We start from the raw sequence: 17,572 nt of genomic DNA on the forward strand, positions 1-17,572 counted from the left end.
GCTGTTAACTGGTTCATGCAGCTTTACATGAACACCCGAGCCTTACACTATGGCTGGTAAGAACAACTAAAGCAATTGTTACCATCCACCTCTCATGTCTCCCCTTTTCCTCCTAAATTGTAAGCTTGTGAGCAGGGCCCTCATTCCTCTTGGTATCTGTTGATCTATGTGCAGCGCCCCAGAGTCCTGGTCGTTGCCGTATTGTCACTCTGCCACAAGGGGGAGTGATGGTACGTCTGATGGCACTAAAAGAGTTTACCTGACCAGGTATCACAGTCACACACTACACTTCACACTCCGGCCACCAGGGGGAGCAAAAGGTTCTATGTATTAGGCCACTCCTCACACTCTGGTAAAACTGGGAGTCGGGTAGGAAGTTAGAGAGAAGCTGACTGGATTTTGCCCAGGTAACATCTAGTAAGAGAGAGGGTTGCTTGGGAAGACCCAGGGAGGTCCCTGTCAGGGGTGGGATCCTGGCAGTGGCCTAGCATGAGACAGATCGTTACGGAGCCGTGCCTGCACCTCATGGCGGCGGCATCCTAAGAAAGGACACGAAGCGAAGTATATTGTGGAGAAGTGAGAAATGAGATCACAGCACAAAGGAGATAGAACCAGAAGGAGTCGTGCCCCAAGATCGTCAACATCCTTCTGAGGCGCGTAGCCGGCGGCCGGAACACCGAGGAAGTAATAGACTCTACGCATTACTTTGAACTACGGCAGGGCAGTTAACTCTAGGTTGGCTTTCTCACCTTTACACCTAATGAAGACAACGGAGGCAATTGTGGGAGAGGGGCGTCTCTAGGGTCCCTATAAAATAACTCCAGGCCTACCCCGTCATACGGGTGCGTCCTATCCAAACCATCTGGGGGACGGAGAGACAGAACAGAAACATACACGACAGTTGTGAGGACTATCCCGTGGTGCTCAGCAGGGAGGTACTACAACACCCAGGCGCTAGTAGGAAGGCTACTGATTTCCACCTGCAAAGGAAACTCTGGATGTGCCTTCGGACCGGCTGGTCTCAGCCAGCCCTGTTAGCAGTGCTCTGGATTGCGGATGCCGAAGCCTTCAGTAAAGAGGTAAAGAGACTGCAACCCTGTGTCCTTGTCATTTACTGCGACCTACACCACCACCATCTACTCATCAAGGGAAGCCCTGGGGACATACTTCACCTGTGGGAAGTTACACCATCTAGCTGCCATTCCATCACCCCAGCGGACCCCTAGCAGCATCGGTCACCCTGACCGAATACCACAGGTGGCGTCACGAACACTTGACAAACTTTCACCTACACTTTTATTTGGGCGCCCCTTAGCAGGGCCACGGACCGGGTCGGGCCACCGTGACACCCCTAGAACCGAGACAGAGGGACCCGGTACCGAGTACCCCGCTGCCCTGCGTCTGGGGGCCGCTCCATATGTGTTTATTGTTATGCTGTAATGACTATTGTATGTATAAGTCCCCTCTAAAACGTAAAGTGCTGTGGAATATGTCGGCGCTATACAAATAAAAGTATTATTATTATTATAGTAAATGAGAGCTGATACTGATGAGATTCTATGTAGATGGGAGGAGGGAGAAGCTCTGTCTCTAGATTCTGCCTCCTCCTATATTCATAGAATTTTAAAGGCATCAACTGCCATCTCCTATCTCAGTAATGGGAAAGTCCTTCTCCAACTGAATACAGTTTCAGTAAGACATGTAGAAATAGTTTATGGCACTGCCTACAAAAATGTACATATTACCTAAAGAAGAAAGGCATATTTTCCCCTCAAAATAACACAAACTATAAACTTTAATACATCTCACACATAACAACCTTACAGTGTACTATTATTTTTGTGTATGGTATGGCAGCATTATCAGAATTTTTAATCTGTAGTAACAATGAACACAAAAGGGGTAGTAGTGGACAGCGATGGAAGTCTAAGATAAATATTAGTAGCCAAAAGATGATGAATTCCTCATTGTTATATTGGACTCTTCCTGTAAATCTCAAAATTTCCATAAGTGTCTTTTCACATAATATGGAATATTGTAACATTGCTTATATGGGAGGCAGAAGCTGATTTGTAGATAAATTCATATTATATTATTATATATTATAGCATATTTTGCATTACTGATGGAAAATACAAGACAAAAAGGTAAACATTAAAACTCACATGTATTAAGGCTTCCTTGGCAAGTGTATCAAATGCCAGGTCTACATTTATATTATCTTTGGCACTGACTTCAAAATACAGAACTTTTCTTTCTTCACACCAGGAAGCTGCTAATTCTCGAGAAACCTGCAGGAGGTAAAGGCATGACTAATTTTGAGCAATTCTCCTTCGTGACCGTTTGTGTTTTTATGCATTTTGTATTATTAAACCTTTGAAAGGAAATTTAATCAGCAGGTATTTGCTATATAATCTGACAGATCCATAAGGTAGGGGCTGAGACACTTATTTCAACAATGTATCACTTATTACCCTATGTGCTGTTGTTTTAATACAATGAGTGTTTTATCATTAAGAGATTATCACTGATAGACTAGCTCCCTAGTGCATGCTGGTCAAATCCCGCCCCCAGTACTGATTAGCAGCTTACTGTCAATATACAACATACACATAAAGCTGCTACTCAGGGGTGTGGGCAGGGTTAGCTTTCTGAGCTCTGCTACTTGCTACATCTAAAAACTCTGATTGTATCACAACTGCTGCACCCAGGGAACTAAGTGATACATCGCTGGAATAAGGGGCACTTTCTCTACATTATGCTGCTCTCAGATGAGGTAGGAAAAATCTGGTGACAGATTCCCTTTAAGAACAGAATTATCTATTGACCGGTTTATGAATAAATCAATACAGAAGTGACTCACACACATAGATTAATTAGCTTCATAACCTTTATAGAAGGGTTTTAGACAACTGATAAATGGTGTATTCCCTGGTTGCAGGTTTGAGGTACCACCTGGCTCCCTTTATAGTTCCCCTTATAACTTAACTAACTAGGAAATATATTATCAGACGGCACATTTTTATTAGTGATATTTTAATTGGGAACATCATGGAAGACACTCTAACAATGAAATGAGAAAGATTGTGGGTCATCTGTGAGCTACTCAAGATTAAGACTTTGTAGCACACATGAAATCAGTATTAGTGCACAGACGTGTAAGAAAACGCCAGGATTTAGGCGTAATTTGTGGAATAAGTACTGAACTACTAATAGAAAAACACGATTACATTCTTCTAAAAACAGCGCCACTCTTATTCACAGGTTGTGTTTAGTATTTCACATCAGTATGGAGCCAAGCTGCCATACTAGATGCAACCTGTGGACAAGCGTACTGCTGATTCTGAAGGAAAGCAACCATGTTTTTCCAATTCTGTACACGCCCTTTAAAAAAATGGCAAAATAATTTGTTATGATAGAGATAGAAATGTGTATTATAAATCGAAATTAAAGAGCAAAATAAAAACCAAAATCTAAAAGAAAAATCACTCAAGCAAAACAATAAAGGTGAAAATCTAGAATCAGTATAGAAAATAGCTGAAAAAAAGTTCAAGAAAGGCCTTCACTTGAATTGTAACTGATATGAGGGAATACAAACTCATCACACTAACTACTAAGCACAAGGTTGTATACTGTATACATGAGCCAGGCCAAACAAAGCAAGCATCTATTTCAGAAGTGCTGGACCGATCCCCTGATGTTTTTCTCAGTACAGCTGAGAGGTTTCTTGAAGAATACACAACAATCTGTCAGAAGTTTGCTACTGGAAGTCATTCCTTCAACCTGAATTTCCAAGACATGGGCTCCGACTAGATGTAGAAATACACTATTTCTAAGGCATCATTCACATTGCGATATCCCAGAGATGCACAATGGCTGTTTTTCATCCTCTTCCTGCCTGAGCACTGTTAGGCCTCATTCAGACGTCCGTGTTTTACCTGTTTTCTTTTCACAGGTACAACATGAAACACTATAATCTGCTATTCACATCTACGGGTTTTCTCACAGACCATCTGACCATGCAGAACTCACAGAGACGTGTCCGATTTTCTCCAGTATCACAGATGAAAAGGGCCAAAACAAGTTTAAGGGGCCGGGAAAAAACATGTACAGCACACAAATGGCATCAGTAGAGCCCCTGTGTCATCCATGTGCTCTCCGTATTTACCATTGTAAAGTATAGGACAAGCTTTGAAATTTCTTTATCTATCCACAAAAAACACTGAAGACACTGATGGTAAAAATGGACACACAGATGACACAATGATGGTAAAAATGGACACACAGATGACACACTGATGGTAAAAATGGACACACGGATGACACTGATGGTAAAAATGGACACATGGATGACACATTGATGGTAAAAATGGATAAATGGATGACACAGATAGTAAAAACGGACACACGGATGACGCTGATGGTAAAAATGGACACATGGATGACACTGATGGTAAAAATGGACACAGATGACACGATGGTAAAAATGGACACATGGATGACACTGATGGTAAAAATGGACACATGGATGACACTGATGGTAAAAATGGACACACGGATGACACTGATGGTAAAAATGGACACAGAGATGACACACTGATGGTAAAAACAGACACAGAGATGACACACTGATGGTAAAAATAGACACATGGATGACACTGATGGTAAAAATGGACACACGGATGACACACTGATGGCAAAAACGGACACACGCATGACACACTGATGGTAAAAATGGACACACGGATGACACATTGATGCAAAACACTGACATCAGTACCATTATTTCATGTATATGTTTAAACACAGATGTGTGAATGAGGACTAAACTTAATAACATTTGAGTTGTTTTATGAACTGGTGAGTGCCATGATTAAATTCCTACTTCAGTGAATATTAGATATGTAAATATATACACTGGCGCTCCACCAGAAGGAATATATAGATGTAGAAAAAAGTGAAAAGCTGCTGGTGATTGAACAGGCTCTGTGTGACTTTCCTGTTTGTGCACTAAAGCTTAAAATGAAAAGATGAAAAAGTAATCACCGCGCTAAATACAGTTAAGGAAAATAGATTGATATTGTGCTTACATATGCAGATATGGTATTGCATGTATCCGCTGCGTATGGGAAGATCCGCTATATGGGTGAGTGATGAGTATTAGGCTATGTGCACACTTTGCGGTTTTTGCTGCGGATCCGCAGCGTTTTTGGATGCTGCGGATCCGCAGCAGTTTTCCATGTGGTGTACAGTACAATGTTAACCTATGGAAAACAAAAAACGCTGTGCACATGCTGCGGAAAAAAACGCGTGGAAACGCAGCGGTTTTCATTCCGCAGCATGTCAATTCTTTGTGCGGAATCCGCAGCGGTTTGGCTCCTGCTCCATGTTAAAAACCTGCAGGTGTCTAAAACCGCAGTGGAAACCGCACAAAAAAACGCGATAAATCCGCAGTACTTTTTGCACTGCGGATTTCATCAAATCCGCTGCGGAAAAATCCGCAGCAGAATCCGCAAAGTGTGCACATAGCCTAAGGCTGCCATCACACTAGCAGTATTTGGTCAGTATTTTACCTCAGTATTTGTAAGCCAAAACCAGGAGTGGAACAAATAGAGGAAAAGTATAATAGAAACATATGCACCACTTCTGCATTTATCACCCACTCCTGGTTTTGGCTTACAAATACTGAGGTAAAATACTGACCAAATACTGCTAGTGTGACGGCAGCCTAATGGGTAGTATATTTGTACTACCCCGACTGAATGCTTGTACCTGTAATATGTTGAACCGATTAGATTCAGATTTTATCTGTTTGAATATTCTACGTATTGATGCACTTGCTTAGTGTGCCAGTTAGAGAGTGGATCCATCGTAGAAGGATAGTTGAGACGGTAGGATATGTTATTAGTCCACCGTCGATAGTCCAGATGATCCAATATTTGTTAGGAACCAGTCTTGGATGCACTGCGATATATGTACAGTATATAATGATTTGGTTTAGTAAACTAAGACAAGATTAGGATTTGCATTTGATATATATGGCTATGCTAGGAGTCAAAATAAAGGTACCTTACTTGTAGAAGCGTTGGTGGTACAGTGTGCTGCGGTCCGTCAGGCTATTGGATATAGTGGGTAGCTGTGCTGGGTTGCCGCTTGCAATCTCCCGCTAGATTAGCAGAGCCGCCGATGCTTTGCATGCTTCCTCTCGCACAGTGCTGCTTCCGGCCGGAGCATGCGAGGCACCGGTGTCTCTGCTAATCTAGCGGGAGATTGCAAGCGGCAACCCAGCACGGCTACCCACTATATCCAATAGCCTGACGGACCGCAGCACACTGTACTACCAACACTTCTACAAGTAAGATACCTTTATTTTGACTCCTAGCATAGCCATATATATCAAATACAAATCCTATTCTGTATCATAACTATCAATATTAACAGTCATATAACCACACCATTGCCAGTGCACCAATCAAGGAGACAATCTGAAATTGTCTGTACCTCATTGAATCCACATAAGATCAAGTAAGTGAACCAGCATAGTCCCTTGAAGCAAGGCATTTTTAAAGTTAATATAACTAAGTCATTATATACATATATCGCTGAGCATCCAAGACTGGTTCCTAACAAATATTGGAACATCAGGACTATCGACGGTGGTCTAATAACATATCCTACCGTCTCCACTATCCTTCTACGGTGGATCCACTATCTAACTGGCACACTAAGTAAGTGCATCAATACGTAGAATATTCAAACACAGATAAAATCTGAATCTAATCGGTTCAATATATTGCAGGTACTAGCATTCAGTCGGGGTAGTACAAATATACTACCCATTATACTCATCACTCACCCATATAGCCGATCTTCCCATACGCAGTCAATACCATATCTGTAAGTGCAGCGCCCCAGAGTCCTGGTCGTTGCATTACTGTGGCTCCGCCACTATGGGGAGCTATGGTACGTCTGATTGCACTAAAGGAGTTTCTCTGACCAGGTAACACCTCACTACACTTCACACTCCGGCCACCAGGGGGGGTGGTTCTTTCTAGTAGGCCACTCCTCACACTTTGGTAAAACTAGGGGTTGGACAGGAAGACAGAGAGAAGTAGCTGGGAAGAGCTAGTGAGAGGACCTGTCAGGGATGGGATCCTGGCAGACTCCTCAGAGCAGAACTAACCAGTGAACAACGGGAATACAGAAAAGAGGAATTAGGACCAGAAGGAGTCGTGCTGTTAGACCGAGGCAACATCCTTCTGAGGCGCAAACAGTCGGTGGCCGGAACGCCGAGCAAGTAAGAGACTCTAAGTACTACTGCAAACCACGGCAGGGCAGCCAATTATAGGTTGGCTGTCTCACACAAATCACCTAAGCAGACAACGGAGGCAGCTGTGGGAGAGGGGCGACTCTAGGGTCCCGGAAGAACTCCAGGCCTACCCCGTCATACGGGTGCGTCCTACTATATCACCTGGGGGACGGAGAGAACGAACATCAGAGACAGACAGATTCAGTTGTGAGGACTATCCCGGGAGCTCAGCAGGGAAGGACTACAACACCCAGCACTAGAAGGTAGACACTGATTCCCACCTGTAAAGAGAACTCCTGATATGCCTTTGGACCGGCCGGTCTCTGACAACCCGGCGGACAGCGCTCTGGACTGAGGTCTCTAAAACCTTCAGTAAAGAGGTAAAGAGACTGCAACCTGGTGTCCTCGTTATTTACCGCACCGCACCATCTACATCCGTCACATCATTCACTGTGCGCCCCTCGGCAGGGTCACGGACCGGGGCCTAGCCACCGTGACAACCCCAGAGCAGAGACTCAGAGGCCCGGTACCGGGTACCCCTCGGCCCTGCGGCAGTGGGGGGGGCGCTACAACTTGGCGTCACGAACAGGATCTACTTAAGCCTGAAGAATCAGGTCATGTGTGCCTTGGAACTGTGATTTATTGTGCTTGGACTGTGTATTGCCATTTACCGCCAAAAAATTAGCCATTGCCGCGCACGGAGGGAGGAGCCTTAGCTTCGTGGGCGGAACCAGCCAAAAGAGGCGCGGAACGGAAAGCGCAGTAAGGCGCCAATCCCGGAAGAGGAACTCCGACCTCCAGCAGGTTAGTGGGAGGAAGGGACAGCCATGTCCGAGTCGGGAGGAGAAGAGGTGGCGGCCGCAGCCGCGGACGCAGGGGCAGCTCCGGTCCCCGCAGCGGGCGAAGCCGCGGCCCTAATACCACCACCGGTTGCCGCAGAACCCGCTGTTCCCCTCAGCCAGCCGGACGCTGCTGCTAACACAAAAGCCATAATGCCCTTCTCTATGCCGTACCTGCCCGGAGCGGCCTGGCTCCCACGATACTCTGGGGAGTCGCATACATTCACTGACTTTAAGGAAGGGCTCTGCAGCCTGCTCGAGTTCTATTCCCTGACAGAGCCGCAGAAGGTTCATATGATAACTGGCCAACTCTTTGGGGCGGCTCTGAGAGAATTGAAGTCCTGGCCCGCCGAGGATAAGGGAACTGCACAGCAGATTTTTGCAAAGCTTAAAGCCACCTTCGATACTCGCACTGCTACAGAAATTAAACTGACTTTCTATGGATGCAAACAGAGACCGCAGGATAGCTTACGGGACTATGCCCTTAATCTCCAGGAGGCGATGCGGGCCATTAAGCAGAGTGACCCCGGCAGCATGCAGGATGAGGATAAACTCCTGAAGGAGCGGTTCATTGAGGGGCTCCTGTGCAGTCACCAGCGGGGCCAATTGCACTTCCTGGCCATGCAAAATCCAGACTTGACTTTTGCGCAATTCAAAGATAAAGCTATCCAGGCATTGCAGGAGCGACAGCCCAGCCGCGCAGTACCACCCAGGCAACCCGCTCTCACATACCACCAGGAGGTGGCATCGGAAAACCCAGTTGCCGCGGAGGCCGATGCCCAGAGCTTCGAGGACGACTCCCCTGCAGGACTCCGTCTTCAGATGCAGGAGCTGACCAAGAGCGTTGCCGCCCTAGCCCGGACGGTGCAGTCCCTACAGGAGGCACCCAAGGAAAAGATCCAGTTAGCCTCCAGACCAGAAGATGTCCCCTGGACGCGACAGAAGAGGACCCCACCGACCAGAGGCCGGGACAGCGATCGCTTCCATCAGGACGGACGACCCATCTGCCGCCGCTGTCACCAGGTGGGCCACCTTGCAAGGTACTGTCCTTTAAACGAGCAACCCCTGGGGCAAAGGGCCAACCCCCAGGAGTAGGACGGTCAGGCCCGCAGCATTGGAGAACCAAGTATATTGGAGGACGACCAGTTCTCCCTGTAGTGATTGATGGAATCCCCTTGAACGCTTTGCTGGACACCGGTTCTCAGGTGACGACTATACCTTACGTGCTTTATAAACGGTATTGGGAGGACGCTGATATTACTCGTGGCCCTGACGATGATTTCACCATAATAGCCAGTAATGGTCAGCCGTTGCCACAAGTGGGGTATAAGGAGGTCACCATCAAGGTGGGGCGGGTGGAATTGAAAGCCCAAGGGATTGTGATTGTTGATATTGATCGTCGAGAATGTAATCCCATGATGACTCTTGGTACTAATGTTATAGAAAATTGTCTTGCAGAAGTTATTGTTTTGTTGCAACAGGTGGCAGAAACCGCTGGCCACAGCGAGCAACGTGCCCTGCAGAAGGAAATCAGAGCTCTGATGCAGAGACAGCAGGTAGAGCTGACTGGTGGTGAGATTGGGCGTGTCACTGTGAGTGATTCAAACCCCATCGCGATACCCCCCAGGAGTGAGATGTTAATATGGTGTCGGGCAGCCATAGGCCTCAGGGGTAAGGACTACCAGGCCTTGGTAGAACCCGTATATTCAGACAATAGGCCTACTGTTCTGACAGCCCGGGGGGTGGTCGACGTCCGCCAGGGGAGAGTGCCCGTACGTGTCCTCAATTGTGGGGAGGAAGAGGTTCACCTCACCAAGTATACCACGCTCGCCAAACTGTTCACTGTCAATAATAGTGTGATACAGACACCTGAACCCTTGGTCCCGTCAAACGTGGCGGAGAACAAAGGTTCTGCAGAGCACTCGAAAGACTGGTGTCGGGAATTGCATGTGGGCACTGACTCTACCCCATCCTATCAAAAACAGGGGGCCTACAGGGTGGTACACGAGTACGAGCAGGTATTCAGCAAACACCCCTTAGATTTTGGGCAGGTGAAAGGGATCCAACATCACATCCCCACGGGAGATCACCGACCCATAAAAGAGAGATATCGCCCTGTACCCCCAGCTCACTACCAGTGTGCCAAGGACATGCTGCGGGAAATGAAGGAGGCTGGGGTGGTGAGAGACAGCTGTAGCCCCTGGGCAGCTCCGTTAGTCCTTGTTAAAAAGAAAGATGGTACCATGAGGATGTGTGTTGATTACAGGCAGTTGAATCGCATTACACATAAGGACGCATACCCACTGCCCAGGATAGAGGAATCTCTGGCTGCCTTAAAATCTGCTAACTACTTCTCTACCTTAGATCTCACCAGTGGGTACTGGCAGGTTCCTGTAGCGGAGGCGGACAAAGAGAAGACGGCCTTCACGACACCAATGGGTCTCTGCGAGTTCAACTACATGCCCTTCGGATTGTGCAATGCTCCAGGGACGTTCCAGAGGATGATGGAGTGCTGCCTAGGACACATGAACTTTGAAACCGTGCTGCTGTATTTGGATGATGTCATTGTCTTCTCTAAGACCTACGAAGACCATCTGAAGCACCTGGCCGAGGTGTTTGAAGCCCTGTCCACCTTTGGCTTAAAGGTGAAACCGTCCAAGTGTCATCTGCTGAAACCTAAAGTGCAGTACCTGGGCCATGTGGTGAGCGCTGAAGGAGTGGCCCCAGACCCCGACAAGGTCACAGTGATCAAGGACTGGCCAAAGCCCAGTGACCTCCACGAAGTCCGGCAGTTCCTTGGGCTGGTAGGCTATTACCGAAGGTTCATCAAGGGCTTCACCAAGAAGGCCGCACCCTTGCAAAACCTGTTGGTGGGCCAACCAAAGAAGACCAAGGGGAGGAACACCCCCTTTGATTGGAACAAGGAGCTGGAGGAATCCTTCACCTGTTTAAAGTCGGCACTGACGGGAGAAGAGGTACTGGCTTACCCCGAATACGACCAACCGTTTGTGCTGTACACAGATGCCAGCAATGTGGGATTAGGAGCCGTGCTGTCTCAGGTCCAGAAAGGCAAAGAAAGGGTGATCGCTTACGCCAGCAGGAAACTCCGTCCCACGGAAAGGAACCCTGATAACTACAGTTCCTTTAAGCTGGAATTCCTTGCCATTGTCTGGGCAGTGACAGAGAGGTTCAAACACTACCTGGCCTCCGCGAAATTCACCATCTTCACGGACAACAATCTGCTAACGCATCTGGATACTGCCAAACTCGGGGCTTTGGAACAGCGATGGATGGCCCGGCTGTCCAACTACGATTACACCATCAAGTACCGGGCAGGACACGAGAATGCCAATGCCGATGCCTTGTCCCGAATGCCCAATTTGCCAGAAGTGGGAGAAGACCCGGAGGCACTTGAAGAGGTGGAGCTGCCTGCATTCCATCGCCCCAAAGCCACTCAGAACGCTCATCATGTGAAGAACAGGCACAAGAACCAACCGGATGCCACGCTGAATCCCCTGCCCCATCACGGGTGGGCGGAAACCCAGGATGGTGACCCCGCGGTCCGTCGGGTGAAAGAGCTCTTGACGCAGGCAGGGTCGCACCCTGGCCCAGATGACCCACAAGAGACCCAACAGCTGTGGAAGGGGAGAAGCAAACTGTTTATCCATGATGGCAAGTTGTGCAGGAGGAGCATCGACCCACGTACTCATGAATTGGTGTGGCAGATAGTGGTGCCAAGGCGAGATGCGCCCATGGTTCTGGGAGCTTACCATGATGGAGCCGGACACTTCGGATGGAGGAAGCTAGAAAGGCTACTCCGAGGGAGGTTCTATTGGATTGGCATGAAGAGAACCATTGAGAAGTGGTGTCGGGAGTGTGGTCCATGTAGTCTGCGCAGGAAGGACCGTGACAGTCAACGAGCTCCCCTGCGGCCTATCATCACCAAACGGCCGCTCGAGCTGGTCGCGCTGGATCATGTGAAGCTGACACCTAGCCGGTCGGGCTATATCTACGCCCTTACCATCGTGGACCATTACTCCAGGTTTTTGGTGGTTGTGCCTGTCAAGGATCTAACGGCCAGGACTGCCGCCAGGGCCTTCCAGCAGCACTTTTGTAGGCCCCATGGCTACCCAGAGAAGGTACTGACTGATCAGGGACCTGCATTCGAAGCGGAAGTGTTCCAAGAATTCTGTCAACTGTACGGGTGTAAGAAGATCAGAACCACACCGTACCATCCTCAAACCAACGGGATGTGTGAGAAGATGACCCAAGTGGTAATCGATTTATTGAAGACCTTGCCTGTGGAGGAACGGAACCTGTGGCCAATAAAGTTGCCCGACTTGGTGGATATGTACAATCACATCCCAGTAAATTCCACCAACTGTACTCCAGCGTACCTGATGCGAGGAAGATCTAGTCGGTTACCCGTTGATCTGGACATGGGGGTCCTAGTACCCGAAGATATCTCGCCGGATGCCGATTGGGATGCAGAAAGGCAGCGAAGGTACCGCGAAGTACAGGAGTGTGTAGAAAGAAGTCTCGCCCAGGCTAGGCAGAAACAAGAAAGGGACTACAACCAACATGCTCCTGCGATTCCCCTGTCACCTGGTGAGCAAGTACTTAAACGAAAGAGGAGATTACACAAGCTCGATGACCAATGGGAAGCGGAACCGTATACCATCCTGCCATCCGATTTTGACAACACGAAGGTCTGTCTCATCAGCAAGGACAGAGGGGAGACCTCGACAGCGGTATCCAGGGATCACCTTAAGGTCTGCCCCGATAAGTTGAGAGAGAGGGACACGGCCCCAGAAATCTCCCCGCCGGTGAAAAAGGAGAAGATGATCCATACCGTCCTTGGTGACTTCCCCCAGTCCTGGACTCAGATAAATCAAGCTATCGTGGTACCTGTTCTAATGTTTCAACAGCCGGAACCACCAGAAGCAATGGTAGTACCAGATCATCCGGTCCCGCAACCTCAACAAGCCCTACCTGAAGATGCCATGCCAACCGTTGAACCGGCAAATCCTCCCTCTGCTCTCGGTGAATCTGCCATACCCACTGTTGATAGCAGCAGCTCAGAGAGCCCCTACCTGCCAGTGCTACCCAGACTCACTAGAAGTGTAGCTAGAAGACAGTGCACTACACCAGCGGTAGCAAGCATAGCGGGCCCTGTTAGGCCAATAGCAACCCCTGCGCTGCGAAGGTCCACACGCAGCACTCAGAACCAAACTCCCCTTCGCTACAAAACTTGGAGGTATTGATAAGGGCTGCTATCTAGTTGAAAATGTTTGTGTACATATTTTTTGTTACAGGTTTTAAAATGGACAATAGAGTAATGAACGGTGAATTGCTCAAAAACTTTCAAAAGGGGACCCCTTTGTTTACCCGGGGTCCCCGCTGTTTCAACCACTGAACTGAGAGTCATAAACTGTGCATGACCTAACTTTCGCAACGTTCAAGAGTTCTCACCTCCCATAAAGGGAAGCACTGTTATGTTTAATTGTTATGCTATTTCAAAAATTTTGTGTGTTTCCTGTTAACATGTATTGTTGTTCTTGTTTTCCCAGTCCGGGAGTACTGGATTTAACCGGGGGGGAGTGCAGCGCCCCAGAGTCCTGGTCGTTGCAGTACTGTGGCTCCGCCACTATGGGGAGCTATGGTACGTCTGATTGCACTAAAGGAGTTTCTCTGACCAGGTAACACCTCACTACACTTCACACTCCGGCCACCAGGGGGGGTGGTCCTATCTAGTAGGCCACTCCTCACACTTTGGTAAAACTGGGGGTTGGACAGGAAGACAGAGAGAAGTAGCTGGGAAGAGCTAGTGAGAGGACCTGTCAGGGATGGGATCCTGGCAGACTCCTCAGAGCAGAACTAACCAGTGAACAACGGGAATACAGAAAAGAGGAATTAGGACCAGAAGGAGTCATGCTGTTAGACCGAGGCAACATCCTTCTGAGGCGCAAACAGTCGGTGGCCGGAACGCCGAGCAAGTAAGAGACTCTAAGTACTACTGCAAACCACGGCAGGGCAGCCAATTATAGGTTGGCTGTCTCACACAAATCACCTAAGCAGACAACGGAGGCAGCTGTGGGAGAGGGGCGACTCTAGGGTCCCGGAAGAACTCCAGGCCTACCCCGTCATACGGGTGCGTCCTACCATATCACCTGGGGGACGGAGAGAACGAACATCAGAGACAGACAGATTCAGTTGTGAGGACTATCCCGGGAGCTCAGCAGGGAAGGACTACAACACCCAGCGCTAGAAGGTAGACACTGATTCCCACCTGTAAAGAGAACTCCTGATATGCCTTTGGACCGGCCGGTCTCTGACAACACGGCGGACAGCGCTCTGGACTGAGGTCTCTAAAACCTTCAGTAAAGAGGTAAAGAGACTGCAACCTGGTGTCCTCGTTATTTACCGCACCGCACCATCTACATCCCTCACATCATTCACTGTGCGCCCCTCGGCAGGGTCACGGACCGGGGCCTAGCCACCGTGACAACCCCAGAGCAGAGACTCAGAGGCCCGGTACCGGGTACCCCTCGGCCCTGCGGCAGTGGGGGGGGCGCTACATAAGCACAATATCAATCTATTTTCCTTAACTGTATTTAGCGCAGTGATTACTTTTTCATCTTTTCAATATTAGATATGTGTTGGATAAACCCATAGCATGGGGCCCGTTGGCAGCAGTAGACCTATTCAATTACTTCCTAGGACTTGATAATAGAAATGAGGTAGGGGGTATAATCTCCTAATAGCAGAGCTCCTGGGACTGAAATTTGGCTCTGGTCTTTGAATGCAGACCCATGCTGCCCCCATGCTTTCACATGTGCTTTCACATGGTAATAATGCCTCCATTGCATTTTAACATAGCAAAAATCCCCCCCATTGTCCTCCATATTGTGTTAGTGACTTCCACTGTGCATCCAGATAGTAATAATGACCCCACTGTGCTTTCACATGGAAATAACGCCCTCAGTGGGCTTTAGCATAGTAATAGTGCCTCAACAATGAAGTGACACAATTGTAATTCCTTTTGTCCCATTCATGTTGCTACCTCTGCAGGCCACAAAGCTTAAAGTAGTCCTTGGCTTATCAAAGTGAGTTGCAGAGCTGGAAGCTGATGTCTCTCTGCTCTGCTACTGTTTTTAACAGGGTGCAGATACTGTTAAAAGTGAGGTGTACCCTCTTCCCATGAAGTTCACTGCTGGTGCTGGCCCATTTGGCATTTGCCAGAATAACCAGATGGGAAGCCTGACCCGCCGCTTACTGGGAAGAATGTGGTGCTTCACAAAGGCATCATTCGCGGCACAGTGTCTACAGATCCTTGTTATGGACACTCAAGCACCTCAGTTACTGCCATGCATACTTTTTTCATGCGAATAAGGCCTTAGAGTTATCAAAAAACTAAGTGAAGCATCTGCCTTTTTTCAGGACCACTTTTCTTCCCCATTCCTATGACACCCTACGACCCACACATATCAAAAATGGCAAGAGGCAATATAAATACAATCTGAGCCCTCTGCACTATCTACTGCATACTCGGTGCCCTCTTATCCTCACCTGTATCTGTTTCTGGTTGCATTTAGGGCCTGAAACAGTCAAACACTAAACGAATAAGACTACACAATGCCATTTGACCACAATGGATAGCACATCCATACCTGTCGATCCTCCAGGTCAATCTTGTTACCTAGAATAATTATAGGGAAATTAGTGACAGGTGTTTGTATTTTATCCATAAAGTCTGCCCTCCAGGTCTCAAGATTTGAAAAAGATTCTTCATCTGTGACATCAAAGACCAGAAGACAACCATCAGAGCCTTTATAGAAGGAGGACACCAAAGACCGGAATCGTTCCTGGCCACCTGTGTCCCAGATCTATGAAAAAGAACATATCTGAGATGGTGGCTCTACAGACATAAAGTCACTAATATTTTCAGATACAGACCTCTCGTCTTATAAAGAAACACCAATATGTAAGTAAAATGCAAAATATGTGTGTGTAACATTAAAGGAACTATATAGGCACAATACTGTAAATACTGTACTATACAGTGCTAAGAATCTCACATTTCTAAGACAATTAAATATATGGTAGAAGTAATGCATGTACCCACTTATTTTCCTTATTTTTAGCTATTTATTGCATTGTACATGTGGTGGGGTGACTGCCTCCATCTTGGTCATGCACTTCTGTTGTCCAAAGCTATTTTAATCAATATAATAAAAGTTCTTTCATATTGACTTAAATGGATTGTCCATCTTTTAAGGCCATTTTTGTACGTAAATGCATGTATTTTGGGATAATGATATTTTTTGTAATTGGGTTTCATTACAAATTTTGCACCCTTTGGCTTTACAGGATCTTTGTTTCCCGTATTGTAATCTGTGGCCACACATCAGCTGAGAGACACTCAGTAGAAGACAGATAAAAGTTACACACTTTCCTGATGGATTGTCAGAACGAGGTCACTGACAGATTCTCTGGAAAAGAGGTCGGCCACTTTCTCTAATTAGGGCAGCTTTCCTCCCAAACTGCACATCTCTCCTGTCGATACAATGGCTGCCGATCATGTGACCAGAGGAGATAATCAGTCTCCTTCAAATGTAAAACACCTGAGATGGGAAAGCTGCTTTTCTATTGGAAGAGACTCATGGACTGGTTTGGTCACAAGCGCCTCCACCAGCAGCCATTGTATGGACAGAAGTTCTGGTCAGTTTGTGAGGAAAGCTGCAATAATGAGAGAAAGTGGCCGACCTCTTTACCCGATAATCCGTCAGTGAGCTCCTCCTGACAGGAAAGTTGGTCACTCTTTTATCTGTCGTTTTTTAGCTCTTCTCAGTTGATTTATTGCCACTGACTACATTAAAAAATAATCAGTTAAGTATATTTTTTCATAACTAACCTGCATCTTTAGGGTCTTGTTTTCCAGCTGGATGGTTTTGGTGAGTATATGCGCTCCTAGTGTATTCCGGTAGTCATTTCGAAACCAATTATGCACATATTGATTCAAAAGGGAGGTCTTTCCAGTTCTGTAGACATAGGAGGAATCATAGCATTTCATAATGTTTTCCGGTTTCATGTTATACATTGTATTTGTACAATTTGTTATACATTGTGTGAAAAACAAGTTGTTTGCAATTTGGCACTTTATGTAGGTTTCCATTGTGCAGAAGATCTGATGTAACCCTTTTAATTACTGCTCAAGGAAAAGTAGTAGCTGTTTTTCAGGTTACTGCGAAGGAAATGATTGAGGCCCATCCCTGACTTTATGTAGTTACTGGTGCAAAACATTAGTGTACTTGCCAACAATCCTGATTTTTTTTTTAGAACAATCCTGATACTGGACCAAAACCATATAACAAAGTGGAATTTGGGAGTATTTCTAAGCAATCCTGGGATCAAGCCTATAATA

General features: G+C 47.1%; 1 protein-coding gene across 1 annotated transcript in view; it reads right to left on the reverse strand.

The window, feature by feature from the left end:
* The window catches only part of RAB7B (RAB7B, member RAS oncogene family), a 45,565-nt gene that overhangs the window by 21,507 nt on the left and 6,486 nt on the right, over positions 1–17,572 (reverse strand). Inside the window, exons 3-5 of the mRNA XM_077295145.1 lie at positions 17,063–17,189; positions 15,819–16,034; positions 2,166–2,291 (exon numbers count right to left, since the gene is read on the reverse strand). Of these exons, the coding sequence (XP_077151260.1) occupies positions 2,166–2,291; positions 15,819–16,034; positions 17,063–17,189 (469 nt within the window). The remainder of the gene's footprint in view (positions 1–2,165; positions 2,292–15,818; positions 16,035–17,062; positions 17,190–17,572) is intronic.

This window comes from Ranitomeya variabilis, chromosome 3 (assembly GCF_051348905.1).
Source record: "Ranitomeya variabilis isolate aRanVar5 chromosome 3, aRanVar5.hap1, whole genome shotgun sequence".
Taxonomy (NCBI): Eukaryota; Metazoa; Chordata; class Amphibia; order Anura; family Dendrobatidae; genus Ranitomeya; species Ranitomeya variabilis.